This window comes from Sitophilus oryzae, unplaced genomic scaffold (assembly GCF_002938485.1).
Source record: "Sitophilus oryzae breed Bouriz unplaced genomic scaffold, Soryzae_2.0 scaffold_1146_pilon_pilon, whole genome shotgun sequence".
Lineage (NCBI taxonomy): Eukaryota > Metazoa > Arthropoda > Insecta > Coleoptera > Curculionidae > Sitophilus > Sitophilus oryzae.
The window spans coordinates 1,042,679-1,060,262 of NW_022145778.1; the positions used below are offsets into that span (position 1 = coordinate 1,042,679).

The window sequence follows — 17,584 nt, forward strand, 5'->3', positions numbered from 1 at the left end:
ACTGCATTTTTTACCTTATTTAAATAAATAATTATAGAGTGTATTATATTTTTGTATATTTTTTATCCCATTTAAAAAAAACATAAGTTTGGGTCATATTTCCAGAGAATGGCAGCTCCCAGAAAAAAAAAATAGTTACGCCACTGGATTCTACGGGCTCCAGTTTTCACCTTTTCGATAAGTTAAAAGATAACGAAGATACGAGGGGAATCGAAAAATGCAACAATTCCAAATTCGCTCTGAATTTCAAGAACTATGGAGGACATATCCATGTGTAACATCTCTAGTTTCATAAAAAAGTGACATAGTGATCTGAAAACCGCATCTTTGTATCTCTACTCATAAAAACGAGAAACCTCAGAAAACACACGAAAATAGAACACCCTGTATTTTATGCTTGAACTGAAAAGCACCTAAATTTATCTATATTGTTTGTAATTCTTCCTGGAATATTTTTAGATTTATCGGTCAAAAATGTCTAAATTTGTTGATCGACCATCTGATAAAATAAATTGTTTTAATCTAAAGTACTTAGCGTTTATCATTGTTTATGAAAAAGGGATATCAACCGTTATTAATCGTTATCACAAATTATGTCCTCCTATGATAATTTGTGTGGGTATTTGAAATTTCGAACTCAGTTTTGAAAAACAATCGATTCGATGTACGATTTTGAAATTCCTTTTGTAACATTTTTGTAAAAATGGTTCAAAAAAAGGTAACAGATTTTTTTAAAGATTATAATTTAAAATTTCATACGTTTAAACAGTTTATTAATATTTATTTTCTATAGAAATTCAATAATTTATATAAAAATAGTAGGAATTGAAAGTTTAAAGGCGCATTGTCACGACTCGTCTACTTGGCAAGTATTTTTTATTGCCATACACTGTCTTGCGGGAATGCGGCGTAGTCTATACTCTATACTAATATATAAAATCCTTAAGTGACTGACATACTGATTAATCACGATCCTGCTCAAACCACTCAACGTAAGAAGCTCAATTTTGGCATACAGGTTGATTCTAGGGTGTAGAGGTTCGATAAGAAGGGATTTTTCGAAATTCCAGTTCCAAGAGGGTGAAACCACCCCTTAAATATTACAATATTTTTTATTTAAAAACGGTCAAGTTTCCGAAAAAACGCTTAAACACGTATATTTTATTTTGTTTTTTTACATATTTTAAGATTTTTTATAAATTTATACGGGGTGTTTCATAAAATATGACCATTGAGTAATCACGATTCTGCTTAAACTGCTTGACGTTTAAAGCTGATTTTTGGTAAACGGATTGACTGTGTGGTGTAGAGGTTCGATAAGGAGGGGTTTCTCGAATCTCAAATTCCAAGAGGGTGAAAACGCCCCTCAAATATTACAATATTCGTTATTTAAAAAACGGTTAGTCTTTCGGGAAAACGCTTGGACAAGCATAATTTATTTGGTTTTTTTACATATTTTGAAATTTTTTAAAAAATCATACACGGTGTTCCAAAAAGTTAGGTAATTTCTTAACCACGATTCTGCTTAAACTGCTTGACGTACAAAGCTTATTTTTGGCAATCAGATTTTTCGAAAGTCAAATTTCAACGAGATGAAACTACTCCTCAAATATTACCAAGTTATATAATAATATCGCCATATTGTTTTTTCTCATGCTGACATAAATGTGAGAACATTTTATCCAGTTTGTATGTTAATGGAAATTCTAGCTTTGCTTTATCATCACCAATACAAATGATTAATTCGACGCGAACGAAGTCGCTGGTACACGCTAGTTCCTATAATAAATAACTTAGAAATTCTGTATAGATGCCCAACGCACCATGTATACCCTGTATACCAATTACAAATATTTGTCGAAAAAAAGGTCATAGTAACATCAGTTTGTGCGGTTACGTTTTTTACAAGAGACAAAAATGTAATAAATACTAGAAGGACCATTTTACGAAAAAAAATTCTGTCGTCGGTTGAGTCGGAAAATATTTATAATAAAATTTATATAGGGGTGGGGGTAGTTTTTACCCTTCCCGTACTTTGTTAAAACACTTAGCTAAACATAGATACCCAAAATCTCATTCAAATTGTAATAACGGTTCTTAAAATATCTGAAAAAATGTGTTTATTTTTTAAAGTTTGATGCCCTCTAACAGACAAACGAAGCACTTTTGCATAGAAGTAAATTGTGTCCAATGAACTTATTTTGATTCCAAAAATACTTAGTAGTTCTATTTTCACGGAATATTTTGATACACTATATTTGACTTAGCTGATGAATTATCTCCTAAATTTGTTGATACAAGTATTAAAGTTCATTGTCGTCATATATAACTAAATCTGTAATTAAAATATTAAGGATTTACCAAACATTAAAAAGATAACATGTGGAATTATGGAACTTTAATTTTATAGATGGCATTATAAATTTTGATTTGGTTTAATATGTTTTTTATCATTGTGTGGGAAAAATATCAATAAAAAATTAGTAACTATTCAAAGCTCATTTAAAAGAAATAAAATAATTTCTATAGCCTACCAGCATCAAACAACAATTTAATAATTATCGTAAAATAGTCTAAATTGGTGTTTAAATTATTCAGTGCTTGAAAAATAAGAAAACGTAGATGCGCCTTCACATCCTCTACACATAATTTTTTACCTTACGTCTTACTTAACTGAGTAAAAATGTAATACCTTTAGAGAACTGACAGGATTATTTAGATTTACAATAAAACTGTAGTTTTACCTAGACTGGAAAAAATATACATAAGTAAATTTACATAAAATAATATGAATATATTACAGCATCGTTAATAAGCGACTTTTAAAAATCTAATAGTTTTTCATAGTTTTACAAAATAATGTAATATTACAAAATTGTTTTGAAATATTAAATGATTATTACCAGACTATTTTCAACTCGATTTTCAACCAACCAGTTTTGTAGTAAAATTCCATGTTTTTTTCTTTTCAACTTGACTAAACAGTAAACAAAATGCTATATTTGATAAAAGCAGTGCTTCCTCCATGGTCTTTACTTAAAACAATCGATCTTTACCGAAACGATCTAGCTAGAAAAAGAGCGAACACTCCACTAACTGGACCAGAACCGTTCTGCTTCCCAAGTGAAAACCTACTTAAAGAGAAATTCAAGAACCTGGAAGACTCCATCCGTAACCTGGAATGGGTATGCGCCAACGCAGCGGTCTAAGACACTCGAAGAAATTTCTCAGAACTTACGACCGGGAAAAGTAAAGATTTTCCTTGATTTAAGTAGGAACATTGTTCGGATTGTGAGGGTTTTTAACAGGACAATTCAATAAATTCCTCAATGAACACCTCTGTAGATTGAAGCTAAGAAACAACGGCGAATGCAGATTCTGTGGGGAAAATGGGGAAACACCAGAACACCTCATCACTGAGTAGATGAGGTACGACTGATGTCGGAGATCTAACCTCTGAAAAATCATCTCAAACACTGGCTTTTGTCAAAGCCCTCAGACTATGATGAGTTATAACTCAAGAAAGGTTTACACAATAATTATGTAAGATCGCGGTAATTAACCCCTCTCCCATACATTCTACATTGCACCCGATCCCTTTTAGGTGACCTGTAAAACATTATATCTAAAAGGGGATAAAGCTTTATTTTTATGCATCCGTTGTCCGACGATACGATGATACGATATTAATTTTATGAATATTAGGTTGAATTCGATTGGTTAGAAAATTACGCAGTTTTTAAATTTATTGCTTTTTCATGCCTCCGTTCAACTGATATACCATTTGCTTGTGATTGGTGTGATTTTATATTTTAATTTCCATAACGATTTCGCTGTTTTACTTATAGTCCAAAAGCTAGCGTTTTCGAGAGAGAATTGTAAGAAAGCTGGTTCTTTAATATATCTATTGCTATGCTCTCCTGAACAGAGTGCGGACCGTCTGGCTGCTGGTAGACATTGAGTTTACTACTACGCATCATATCTGTATTAAACATCTGTTCACTACTGCGCAACACAAATTTGTCCTGTATTACAGGAACTAAGGAGGCTAGGCCAAACCTATGTGTAGCATATTTAGTTTCATAAAAAAGTAGCAAAGTAATGTGAAAATCGCATCATTTTATCTCTACTCATAAACGAGAAATCTCATAAAACACACGAAAATGCGATACCCTGTACAGATGTGATGGGCAGTAGTGAACCGGTCTGTCCAACGAGAAGATCCTTGACAGTGATAGATGTGTCTGTCATTTTAATTTCAAAGTAGTTTATTTTATTTTACAAAGAAATAAGTTGGTAGAACTGGAACCATACTGAAACGCATAGCAGGAAATTTATTTAAAATTTGACTGACAAGTGATTACTTCAAAATATTGTGAAAAAAACTGTATAAAACTGAAAAAAAGTAATCGAGTTATTTTATTTAATAAAAACGGTATGTGTTAATACAAAACAAACAAGAACAAGATGCCACATACCAAAAAAATATAAAAAAGAACTATTTCTTACTTTCAAGTTTTATGAAATTTCCCGCATTTATGATTATATTTATCAATATAACTTATGTACAAATACAAATGTGTAATATTCCATAGGAATAAATAAAACAACAAATAAAACAAACTATTTTATTAATAATAACACTTACCAAATTTTATACCTTAAAGGTTGATTAATTAATTATCTTTAATCCATAGCTTTAATCTTAATTTTTTTAAACCAGTACCTTTTGACATTATTTTTCTGCAATACTAAAATCCATTATTTACCTATCGTATGATGTCGATATTTTTCAGCTACTCCAGCTTTTAGTATGTGTTTAGTATGGTCCTTCTACCATATTCGAGATGCACTTATCTACAACGAGATGGTATACGAACTTTATTGATGGTAACTTTATTGGTGTATAAGACTTTCGGCCTGGCCAGCGAGTATTAACCATAAACTGTGCTCTGGGTCTACAGTTAATTTTCACTCGATTTTTCCTCCACTTGACTTCAAAAGACACAAAACACACGTAATAACACGAATCAAAATGCATCATCTTCCAAAACGCAGGGTATTTGACAAAAGTTGACACAAAATTATAACCTATAATTTGGCAAGACTTTGACAAGCGTCAAAAATCTAAAGGCGAGTTCATACGCATCGGCGTCCGATTGTCGTTCCTCGTTCCGTCAAACCAATAAAATTGAAATACGATCTGTCATTTTTGAAATAAACCAATAAAATTGGTTATAAACAAGAGACGACGTATGACGGATTTATATTTAAACCCATCCATAGTTAACTTAAAAATTATTAGAAACTTTTTTTAGTAAAATAAATAGATTGGCATGGGACTTCATCTGCTTTTCTTCTGTCATTGTCTGTCGAAATCTTACCTGAGAAAAAAAAAACAGAGTTAAATATAGCTCTTGTACTGTTATATTTTTATTAAGGTTAGATTAAATTTGTCAAAAGTGTCAAAACGTCCGTTATCATACGATCTTTCTCCGTTGACGGGAGTAAAAAAATTACGGATGAAAAGTGGCGCGAAAACACTATGACCAATCAGAGAGCCATCGGACCATCGGCATCTTATCAACAGAAAACGGATGCATGAAAATCAAGCTTAAGACGGAAAACTGGCAGAAGAACGTTAGAGTAAAACGTTATCTGTAGACGGGGGTTTATTAAGTGATTATGTTTAATACAATAATAATGGATCAGTACTGAAAATAATAACAATAATAAGTAAAAAGTGGAATTTACTATGTAGATAGATTCTTACCTACACCACCGTCTCTCAGTCTCTCCTACACATTCAAATCACTTCGACGCGACGTCTTAACCATATATGCTAATAATTTAATAAATAACATTATTTATAAACGTTGTTATCTTATTGTAACATTGGACATTTTCTGTTTATTTATCTGGTTTAAAAGTCAGAACGAGACACATGATTGGAAAATTTTTGCAATATTAAAAAAGACCCAAGCAGACGGATTGAAGTGCTTAGTCTACGGCCACACATCGTACGAAATAATGTAGTGGAATTTTCGGTGTGAATTTCTTTCCGCGTGGGATTTTTGGAATTGCAGTGTGATCCATTTTTATTAACAAGTTAAATATTACATCTTTTGGAACCTGTTTTGCTGTTAATTTTTACATGATGTTGGAAGAAGCTGTTAAAATATACATAGAATGTTTCTGCGAACAGTGCGAACTATTATTGGTTTGTATTTTACAATTTGTTTATTAATTAGCTGTTAATTTGCGACATTAAGGAATGAACACATACTGAGGTGAATAATTCGATGCGACGGCAAAATTTCGCGACGCGAAATATTTGGAAGCTCAGGATTCACCGAAATTTTCGCCCTGGTTTGTTGCTTCTCGTTGGAAAGGAAAGGGTGTAACATTTTCGTGTGTTTTATGGGGTTTCTCGTTTATAAGTAGAGATACAAAGATGCGGTTTTTACATTACTGTCCTACTTCTTTATGAAACTAAAGATGCTACACATCTATAATCTATACTAATATATAAAATCCTTAAGTGACTGACATACTGATTAATCACGATCCTGCTCAAACCACTCAACGTAAGAAGCTCAATTTTGGCATACAGGTTGATTCTAGGGTGTAGAGGTTCGATAAGAAGGGATTTTTCCAAGAGGGTGAAACCACCCCTCAAATATTACAATATTTTTTATTTAAAAAACGGTCAAGTTTCCGAAAAAACGCTTAAACACGTATATTTTATTTTGTTTTTTTACATATTTTAAGATTTTTTAAAAATGTATACATGGTGTTTCGAAAAATCTGGTCATTGATTAATCACGATCCTGCTTAAAGCGCTTGACGTAAAAAGCTGATTTTTGGAAAACAGATTGACTTTAGGGTGTAGAGGTTCGATAAGAAGGGATTTTTCGAAATTCGAATTCTAAGTAGGGGTTAAACTATCCCTCAAATATTTAAAAGATTTTTTATTTAAAAGCCGGTGAGTTTTTCGGAAAAACTCTTAAACACGTATATTTTATTTTGTTGTTTTACATATTTAAAGATTTTTTATAAATTTATACAGGGTGTTCTATAAAATATGACCATTGAGTAATCACGATTCTGCTTAAACTGCTTGACGTTTAAAGCTGATTTTTGGCAAACGGATTGACTGTGGAGCGTAGAGGTTCGATAAAGAGGGGTTTCTCGAATCTCAAATTCCAAGAGGGTGAAAACGCCCCTCAAATATTACAATATTTGTTATTATTTAAAAAACGGTTAGTCTTTCGGGAAAACGCTTGGACGTAATTTTTGACGTATTTTGAAATTTTTAAAGAAATCATACAGGGTGTTCCAAAAAGTTGGGTAATTTCTTAACCACGATTCTGCTTAAACTGCTTGACGTAAAAAGCTTATTTTTGGCAAACGGATTTTTGAAAGTCAAATTCCAACGAGATGAAACTACCCCTCAAATATTACCAAGTTATATAATAATATCGCCATATTGTTTTTTCTCATGCTGACATAAATGTGAGAAAATTTTATCCAGTTTATATGTTAATGGAAATTCTTGCTTTGCTTTATCATCACCATTACAAATGATTAATTCGACGCGAACGATGTCGCTGGTACACGCTAGTAATATATAATTTCCTAGTCTTCTTACCTAAAATGTAGAGCGAATTTTAAAATGTTGCATTTTTCGACTCCTATCGTATCTTGGTTATCTTATAACTTTTCACATAGAATCTAGTAGCGTAACTAGTGATGGTAAAGGGTAATATTTCCGCAGTAATCTTATGTAATATATGGTAATACGTATTGCCTGTTGATTTGTTTGTGGAAAATAGCCAACAAATATCTAGAATGGTTGAGGAACTCACGACAGACAGTCGAAAAAGTTCATAGTAGAACATTCCATCGTCCAAAATTCACGGCAGACCTGATTAGAAAAGACAGTCAAAGCTGTAGTGGGTCTACTAAACAGACCATTGTAAGCTGTATAAGCATCTAAAACTAATGAGATTGACGGACGAAGCCATGTGCAGGTTCTCTTAATCTGAAGAAGAAGCGACAGAACAAATTTTATGTCGGTGCCTGGCAGCTAGGGTTTAGAACCGGGAAATTAATACCGGGAATTCCCGGTTCTTTTGAGAAATCAAAGAGCCCCGGGACTCGAAATTATTAATTCCCGGTAATAATAATAATTAAAAACGTATTTTTTGTTACGTGCTAAAGACTTTTGATTTTGATACTTTCTAGCGGTCGAAATCAAACTGTTCTAAATAAGTAGTAATGCTATCTCTTACTGTTATTAGTGTTATTACTTCTGAAGTTATTTTGAAGTTTGGATATTGTTTATTAGCAATTATTGAATTTAAATATGTTATTTTATTATTTAGTATAATATTGCTAAATGTATTAGTTATACCGGGTGCGTCTCAAAAGTGGCTCACCCAACTTTTTTATTTTTTCAGATAAAACAACGAGCTTTGGTATGTTAGTATACGACATAAATTGGGATTGATTAACGTATTAATTGTTTTCGGTCAGTTCCGGTTTCACCGGAAATCACTACAAATTTTGATTTTTAAATGGCACTCTCGGTACTTTTTTACTTTATTCGATAGAAAATGACACTCTGAATCGAATGACATATCATATGTCAATTTTTGACATAGTCACTCAAAAACAAATTCTATTTTAAATTTCAATCTAGAGTGCCACGGCTGTGTTAAAAACACTAATTTTTAATCAAGGAGCCTTGGAAAAATTGATTTGATCATTTAATGTTTTTAGTGTCTTGTCCTGGCAGGTTAAAAGATGCCCAAATCGTATTTTTAATCATATCTCATTTTTTTCAAATGGAACGATGGTGGCTCATTAGCATATTTGGAAAAAGCTTTTTTTACGAATAATTTGATACCACACACTTGGTATTTTTAGTCAAATTGTCGTTATGAACCGCATGTTACAATTTCAAATAAACCATATGCCAAAATGTCAAAAGTTGACATATGATATGTCATTCGATTCAGAGTGTCATTTTTTATCGAATAATGTAAAAAAGTACCGAGGGTGCCATTTAAAAATCACAAGTTGTAGTCATTTCCGGTGAAACCGGAAGTGACCGAAAACAATTGAATACGTCAATCAATCCCAATTTATGTCATATACTAACATACCAAATATCGTTGTTTTATCTGAAAAAATAAAAAAGTTATAGGGGGTGAGCCACTTTTGAGACGCACCCGGTATATTTTTTGTGTTATGTTTTTATAGGCCATTTGCATCTTTAATTGAAAATGTTTTTGTTTCAAATTTAGTTAAGTTGGTTTCGAGGTTGCAGTTGATGTTTGGTGTAATTTTTAAGCTACCCACTACCTATGTGTTTTCGCTTTTTTTTCGGTTGTGTTCATTATTTGTGTTCATGTTTACTTTCTCATGACTCAATAATTTAATATTTTTTCATTTGAAACTCAATTTTTTATCGGTTTTACTTTTGAGAACCATCCCTTGCTTGCTAATTGACGAATTTCACAATCATTGAACGAAAATATTTTAATACGGTTCCCAAAACTCTAATTAATACTACCAATTAGGGTTTAGATCTTTTTGGCCATCACAGAACCGGGCCTCGGTATCAATAATTGAAAAATTATTTTTTTGTTACGTGAGAAAGTACTTTGATACTTTCTAGTGGTCGAAATCAAATTCTTCTAAATAAGTAATGATGCTATTTCTTATTGTTCTTGTTCTTTTCTATTTTGAAGTTCCTATAATATTTATTATTTTATGTTTTAATAGATATTTGCATTTTTAATTCATAATTTTATGGCTTTTGTCTCAAATTCAGTTAAGTTGGTTTATGTTGTTTGATGTGAAATTTAACCTATACTTTTTTCTTTACTTGTGTTCATGTTAATTTGTTCATGACTGATTACTTAATACTTGATTACTTGATATTATTTTCATTAAAAATCTCAATTTTTTTATCCATTTTACTTTGAAAAACCATCCCTTGCTTTCTTCTCGCTTCATCCTTGTACCGAAAATTATTGTAAAAATAATCTCTAAAATCGTGGATCAACTCAATTTTTAGTATTTTCATTATTATCGCTCCGATTCGCGATGGGAACAGATGTAATAATGATATAACAAGTAATTTCGTTTACTATTAATCTTAGGTACTTAGGCGGTTATCAACTTTTTCTGTCTGATAACGATACAGAGAGTAGATTGTTAAATTGTTTTAAATCGTTCATTTTGCACAGAAACCGAACGAAAAGTGAACGGTATACCGTTCGTTTCTGTGTGTCTTTTTTTTGTTTGTAATTGTGTCATGCCATCTAGGGTAAGCGTAGTGTTTTTTTATTCATTTCAACGCGTTATACAATACTATTTTTATTGTCTTAGTTTTTAAGTTTCAAGTAACTATTTTTAAAGCATATTTCTAAGATTTACAATAATCCGACTGTAATTCAAGTTCTGACACAATGTCTTTCCGGATTTAAACACTTTGGCGTAAGGTCAGTTAAGTGTTATAAATTTTGAAAAATATTAATAAAATTTCAAGCCCTGACAATGACTTTCCATATTTTTATAGAGAAATAATATATTTGACTTCCTTCTGCATTATTTTTATTCCACGCGTGTTTATAGAATTATAAATATTGTCATCCATCTTTATTAGTATTTTTGTGTGCAACTATTTTGTAATTTATTATCGATGTATTTATTAATTGAGTGAAGTACTTATCTTAAAGTAGGTTATATAAACAGTTCAATACCTATATTCATATTTCAATTTTTAACTTTTCTTTATCTCAAGAGTACACACTTTCAAAATAGTTTGATCTAAACGACTAATATTATAACCATAATGACATTAATTCCATAATTACATTACCGTCTGTTCTAAAATGTGTAAGTATTTATTTATAACACGGGTATAGATAGCATTATGCATTTTACTTCAAAGTTTATTATCTGATCAACAGTTCAATACCTAATATATACATATTTAAATTTTTAACTTTTCTTTATCTCAAGAGTACACACTTTCAAAATAGTTTGATCTAGACGACTAATATTATAACCATAATGACATTAATTCCATAATTACATTACCGTCTGTTCTAAAATGTGTAAGTATTTATTTATACCACGGGTATAGATAGCATTATGCATTTTACTTCAAAGTTTATTATCTGATCAATCTATAAAGCTTGTAATAAAACTATCAAGATTTTGTTTCGATTGGCTACAAAAACAAAATAAAAGTACTTTAAAAGTTACTGCACAGATTGCTCTTTGAACTATCTGTATTTTACGTTGTTGTATTTATACAGTATCACTGTCGTTAACTTATATCATGGTATACAGGGTGTTCCTTATTGACATACTGATATTTAAGGAGGTGATTCTTGAGCCTATTCTAAGAAAAAAACTACATATGAATATATGTCATAAACATCTTAACTTTTCAGATACAGGATGTTATATTTGATGCACGTCGTCCACGCACCAAAATGCATATTTTGATATACAAAAAAAATTGGTTTAATTTTAAGAGAAGTCAGTGGTGTACCACTTTTTTCTCCAAAAATATTCAACGTAAAACCCGTATGGATGGCACAGGTTGAAATAAATAAAATTCTTTGTACACCAAAAAAGGTATTTTGATGCATTGAAGAAGTGTATCAAGTTTTATAAAGATATCTGTAATGCAATCATAGTTATGAAAAAAAAATTAGAAAATTTTACCACCCTGTATCTCAGAAATTATGACGTTTAGGACATACATTCATATGAAGCTTTTCTCTTAGAATAGGTCCAAGAACCACCCCCTTAAATATTAGCATGTCATTAAGGAACAACCTGTATAATAAATAATAATAATCATAGTATACTGTATCATGCTTTAAAATTTAGAAAAACTAAATATACCCTGTCGGTAACAGAGAATCTTGTGTTAATACTTACATGTTTAACTGTATCATGCTTTAAAATTTAGAAAAACTAAATATACCCTGTCGGTAACAGAGAATCTTGTGTTAATACTTACATGTTTAGGACTGAATCGCTAAGGCGATCTTGCAAGTCGGAGAGGGGAAAATACGAAGTGTTTATTCACTTCCCCGGCGTTTGATTGCTTGCGCTTTGGAAAATACTTACTCTTTGTTCAGTATATCTTATCGAACACATTTACTGTACAGGGTGTCCCATTTTTGTGTGTTCTATGAGTTTTTTGTATGTTTTAAACGTGTATCTTTTTAGTAACGTTGAGTATTTTAATCTACATCGTTTAATTTTTGTTAAATTATCAAAAGGTATATCAAATAATAAAGATCTACTGAGGCAAAATCATAAAAATATCTAGGAAAATCTTTGTCTGAGGGGTAGACAACCTTAACAGCATTTTAAAGATATATGAATTCTCCATTGAATACCGGTATAATATTCTGGGTTTTATTTATTTACTCGTGTCCAACTCAGTATATATTATATAAAATATACAAAACGGCTAAATTAATAAAAAAGGCAAACCAAACCTCATACATTTAAAAAAAACATAGTCAAACAATCAACATAAATAGGAACTATACTTGTACAGAATTAGACAAACTACAAAAATATATATGCACACAGCAGTTATATACAGGATATCCAGTACTTGGTACACTCCAGAGCGTTGGTATTTCCCTCCGCGAGATCATTCTGATTGCATATGTTTGGGAGATTTGGGCATACGAGAAGATGCCTCATATTTTGTTCCTCTCCGCATTCACAGGATACAGGTCCGTCAAGGTAGCCACTTGGTTCATGTTTGTCTTGCATCTGCCAACCTGAGTACGCAAACGGTTCAGACTTCTTCACACCGTCCATGCCTTTTCCGCACCAGGTGGTAGGCTCTCTTTTGACCTAAGCGCAAAATCATTTGGGGTTGTTGAAGTTGCTGACCACAACTCCAGTCTCTTTGCGGATGCCGTGCTGATTTCATTCTGGGTCTAGCGGCGCGTTGTCCGAAGAGCGGGTAACGGGTATCGGAAAGGGCTTGCTGTTTCTCTTTCATGCTGTAAATTTGTCTCCTTATATGGGGTGGAGCTATCCCGCTGAGGAGGTGTAGCTTTTGGGCCGATGTGGGTTTTAGGCATCCGGTGATTAGACGGCACGATTGGTTCAGCATCGGGTCTATCTTTTTGGCATGGCAGGAACGTTCCCAAACTGGTGCGGCATATTCGGCAACAGAATAGCAGAGTACAAGAGCAGTGTACTTAGTGTGTGTGGATTAGTAGAGTACTTAGTGTGTGTGGATTAGCCCCCCAGGTGGAGCTTGCCAGCTTTCCCAACAGGTTGTTCCTTGTAGAGATCTTGGCCTTAGTCTATCTTAGCCCTAATATACTGGGTGTTCCATTTAAAATAAAGGATTAGCTTGTTTTTAAAAGTGGCTATATATGTTCAGTATTAATTTAGTCTCACCCTGTATAACTTTTCGGGACAAATTTTAATTTGGTTTAACATACAATGATAATTTAGGTAGCTGTTATTGGAATTTAAAATTTATTCTACATTTTCACAAAATCTGAAATATGTCAAAATCCTTACAATTTAGGCATATGCTTCTTTAATGAAACTCACCTTTATTTTTTTTCTAGAATCCGAAAATCAATTAATATATAGGGTGTTAGGTATATATTTAGTACCATTACAAAAAACCCAACTTCGATGCGTTTTTTGGGGACACCCTGTAGAACTGTATATATTTTTATATAATTCTTTCAATTAACTTATATATGCTCCCAAAATTAGCCGAGCCTCCGCGTCATATAAGAGGCACCACCCTGTATTTCGGGAACTAAGAGGGCTTGGACAAATCTGTGTGTAGCATCTTTAGTTTCATAAAAAAGTAGCACAGTGATGTGAAAACTGCATTTTTGTATCTCTACTTATAAACGAAAAACCCCATAAAAGACACGAAAATAGGACATCCTGTACTCTTCGCACACACGAAAATTATCACCCAAAACTAGGCATCGCCGACCGTATATAATAAATATTTCGAATAAATATAAATTTTCGGAAGTTTCTCATAATCAACTATATATTTAAAAAATTATAAAATAGACAAAACAATAAGATATTTGTAACTATCTCTGGTTATATGGACGGGTTTATTAATTAGATTTATGGATGATTAGCGCTTTATTGATTACTTTGTAATTAATTAATCATAAATGTCATTTTATCTTGTAATTATGTACTTTAATTAACACTTTTCATTTTTCATTCGATAAGGATGACAATTATATTTTATTACATTAATTAAAATTAGTTAAGACCCCCCTAGAATATACTTTTATTGTTAAGTGATCCGGAAATTGCTTGCTTTTCATATATTTTTTTATCTCGTTGAAATCGTCTAATGCTCAATAAAGTCATTATTATAGAATATAAATATGTAAAAGTAAGTCTAGAAAATATTCTAAATATTCTATAAAGAATATTTTAATATTACACGTTTCTAGGCTTAAATGTAATGTGTTTTCTCGGGTAGTTTTTCTTTACAACATGGAATGTTTCATGAAGATCATTTTGTTTTACTAAATAATGTTATTTAAAAGAACCTTTGTGTGAATTGTTATGCTTTTATAGCCACTATAGCCAGCGATTATAGTTCATGCAAATTTCCCTTTAGTGTCCAATTACGCCAGTAAAGGAACGTGTAGATAAAATCTTAATTACCTACTTATTAAGGCCATTTATTGATTTGACAGTTGTCATTTCTTTTCTATACATATTTTTGTTTATAATTATTTTTTACATCTGGTTCCAATATTTTTCTAGATTTGAATTTCCCACTATTTTTCACTGACTTTTGGCCACTACTTTCCACTGAAATTTCTATAGTATCTAGTATCACCAGTATCGTTGATTGAAAGAATTGGAAAGATACACAATCTAATGGGCGAATTCGTGAATAACAAGGCTGATTTGATTTCTCCTTACATCTCAAGTGCTGTACGGTGGGGCCTCTACTCATTCTGCAGCCAACGCACTCTCCCAACTAAGCCAACTAAAACACTCATTGTCTCTAATTCGGCTAGGGAAGGCATATCGAAGACGGAGTGGAACTGAAAACGACAGTGTAGCCATATTAAAATGTGTAATATATGTAATACGTTGGACGAAAATATCTTTGGATGAAAAATCCGCGTTTATTTATTGAACATTTATTCGTGTTAAACATAGAATAAACAACAAAAATAATAATTCTTTTATAGGTTCTGAATATTTTGTATGATCGAAAAAGTCGTTTAGTTGGCTTGGTTAATTAAAAATTAAATTATAACTATTGACAATTACCATAATATTTTACTTATGAAGTAATAGCGATCTTCATTTCCAAGCCAACTCTGACACCGTTCTTTGTTTAATCAGTAATATTATATTAAATTGTTTTATGATAGAAAATCCGTATTATTAATGTACTGTACCCAAAATCCGTAAATCTGCGGATTAATTCTTAGTTCTGACAACGCTGCCCCGGCAACCACCCATTTATTCCATTTATTAGACAGTTAAAGCAAGACACAATACGTATACGTATCTCTCGACACGTAACGCAGAAACTTACGTTACGTCTGCCGTTGCTTTGTCGTGTAAACAAGAGTTAAAGCAAGTATTTTGACTTACGTAACGTAACGCAAATGGTACATTTGTATTTCTAAATTATTTTGTGAAACAATTTATTTCATTTTAAAATTGAAAATGGATATCTATTATTCCATTGATTCCACATTAAATTTATAAAAGTAATATCGAAAAATGAAGAAAATTATAAATGGAAATTATTTTATTACAGAAAGTAGTCTTTACAACTTAAAATGCTCTTCGTATTAAAAAAAATATTGGAAAACAGACACAGCTTTATGATTATTTATTAGATTCCATCTTTTAGAATCCTCATATGGATTTTAGCTATAAGAACTAGCATTTAATTAAATAGATTCCAAAATGAGTTTATTATGATGCTTAATATTTTCATACTAATTTATTGTAATAAAATAGGCCCAGTTCTGTGACACTGGCCCCAAAATTTATGAAATCACTTAATTACTAGCCAGTTGTGGAAACGAGTTGTTTGTGAATTTGTACGTTCGCCATCATTCGGGTGAAAATCGAAACCTTCGGCTCGATACGTTTGCGTTTTGTACTTACGTGAAGGCACGTAAAGATAAGTATCACGTATCCGTAAATGAAAGTGAATTTCTCACTGCGCAAGCGTACATGTCAAACGATACGTTTACGTCTACGTCTTTGGCCGTGCTTTAACAGTTTATTGACTAAAAGCAGAACTACGGTACAGTATTCTTTATCCGCTGCGCTCTGCGCTGTAAACGACTATCGGCGCGCAGTGGCGCAGAGCTAAACTAAATCTCGGACAGGTTGACTACCGGGGCGACGACACACGACGATATCGCCAGCTACCGTTCTACTAGAGAACCGTTCTGCTTTCCAAGTGGTAACCAACTCAAGGCGGAACTCAAGAACTTGGAAGATTCCATCCGCAACCTGGAATGGAAATCTTGCAATGGTCTAAGACACTCGAAGAAGTTTCTGAGGGCTTATGATCAAGAAAAATCACAGATCTTCCTGGGTCTGAGTAAGAACAATCTTCGGATTGTCACGGGGTTTTTAACAGGACACTGTCTCCTCAATGAACACCTCAGTAGATTGAAACTAAGAAGAAACAGCGAATGCAGATTCTGTGGGGAAGATGGGGAAACACCAGTACACCTCATCACTGAGTGCGCCGAGACGACAACCATTCGTGCCATGAATTTTGGTACGACTAATATTGGAGATGCAGAACTACCCTCTATAAAACCATCCCAGATACTGGCTTTTGTCAAAGCCCTGGGACTGTATGATGAGTTATGATTCAAGAAAGGGGGACACAATGCATCTGTAAGGTCGAAGTGATTAACCCCCCTCCCACTCATTCTAAATTCTAAAAAAAAAATCGCCAGCTACATCTCGGACAGGTTTTGTGCCACGAAAGCGCCCATAAGGTTGCGCATCGTCTTATTTCTTCAATCAACGCCAGTATGTATGTCACTGATTTCCAGTGGACATCAATTAATAGAAGTGGGCGAACTTCTCCATATAATTTATTTAAATATTAATTTCCTGTATAATTTTTTTCGAAGTTTTATTAATTAATCTAATTTTTAATAATTAATCTAATAATTTATGCGTGATGAAGACGAATCAAACATATCAGGAATCATTAAAATCGGTCTAGCCGTTCTTGAGTTATAAATGGTCTAACTAACCCGTCTTTATTTTATTTATTTCGATATATGTATTTAATTACTTTTGCATAAAAACAAAACTAAAATTCAATTTCCATATGTAATACGCCACATTATTGTATGATAATTACAGAGAAGTTATACAACTGGTAACGATGAAGGACACTCAGTTCTAGTAATTCTACCTATAAAACTAGAAAAGAATAAAAAAAATTATAATAAATTTGAATAAACATCTGATGGAAACGTGTTCTTATAACAACAATAAAGTACAGCAAATA

The 17,584-nt window shown here is 32.3% G+C and overlaps 2 protein-coding genes across 9 annotated transcripts in view; one reads left to right on the forward strand and one right to left on the reverse strand.

The window, feature by feature from the left end:
* The window catches only part of LOC115886970 (vitamin K-dependent protein C-like), a 136,579-nt gene extending 130,753 nt beyond the window's left edge, over positions 1-5,826 (reverse strand). Inside the window, exon 1 of the mRNA XM_030906307.1 lies at positions 5,774-5,826. The gene's annotated coding sequence lies outside the window, so the exon portion shown is untranslated. The remainder of the gene's footprint in view (positions 1-5,773) is intronic.
* Positions 1-17,584, forward strand: part of LOC115886898 (monocarboxylate transporter 3) — a 76,086-nt gene that overhangs the window by 19,131 nt on the left and 39,371 nt on the right. The window contains exon 1 of one of the 8 annotated variants that reach the window (XM_030906266.1): positions 643-718. The exons of 5 other annotated variants lie outside the window; for them this stretch is intronic. In XM_030906266.1, coding sequence (XP_030762126.1) covers positions 704-718 — 15 coding nt within the window. In that variant the 5' untranslated portion in view covers positions 643-703. Of the gene's footprint in view, positions 1-642; positions 719-6,016; positions 6,221-10,205; positions 10,340-17,584 lie in introns of those variants that run through there. 2 more of the 8 variants (XM_030906253.1, XM_030906268.1) reach the window with 2 other exon arrangements.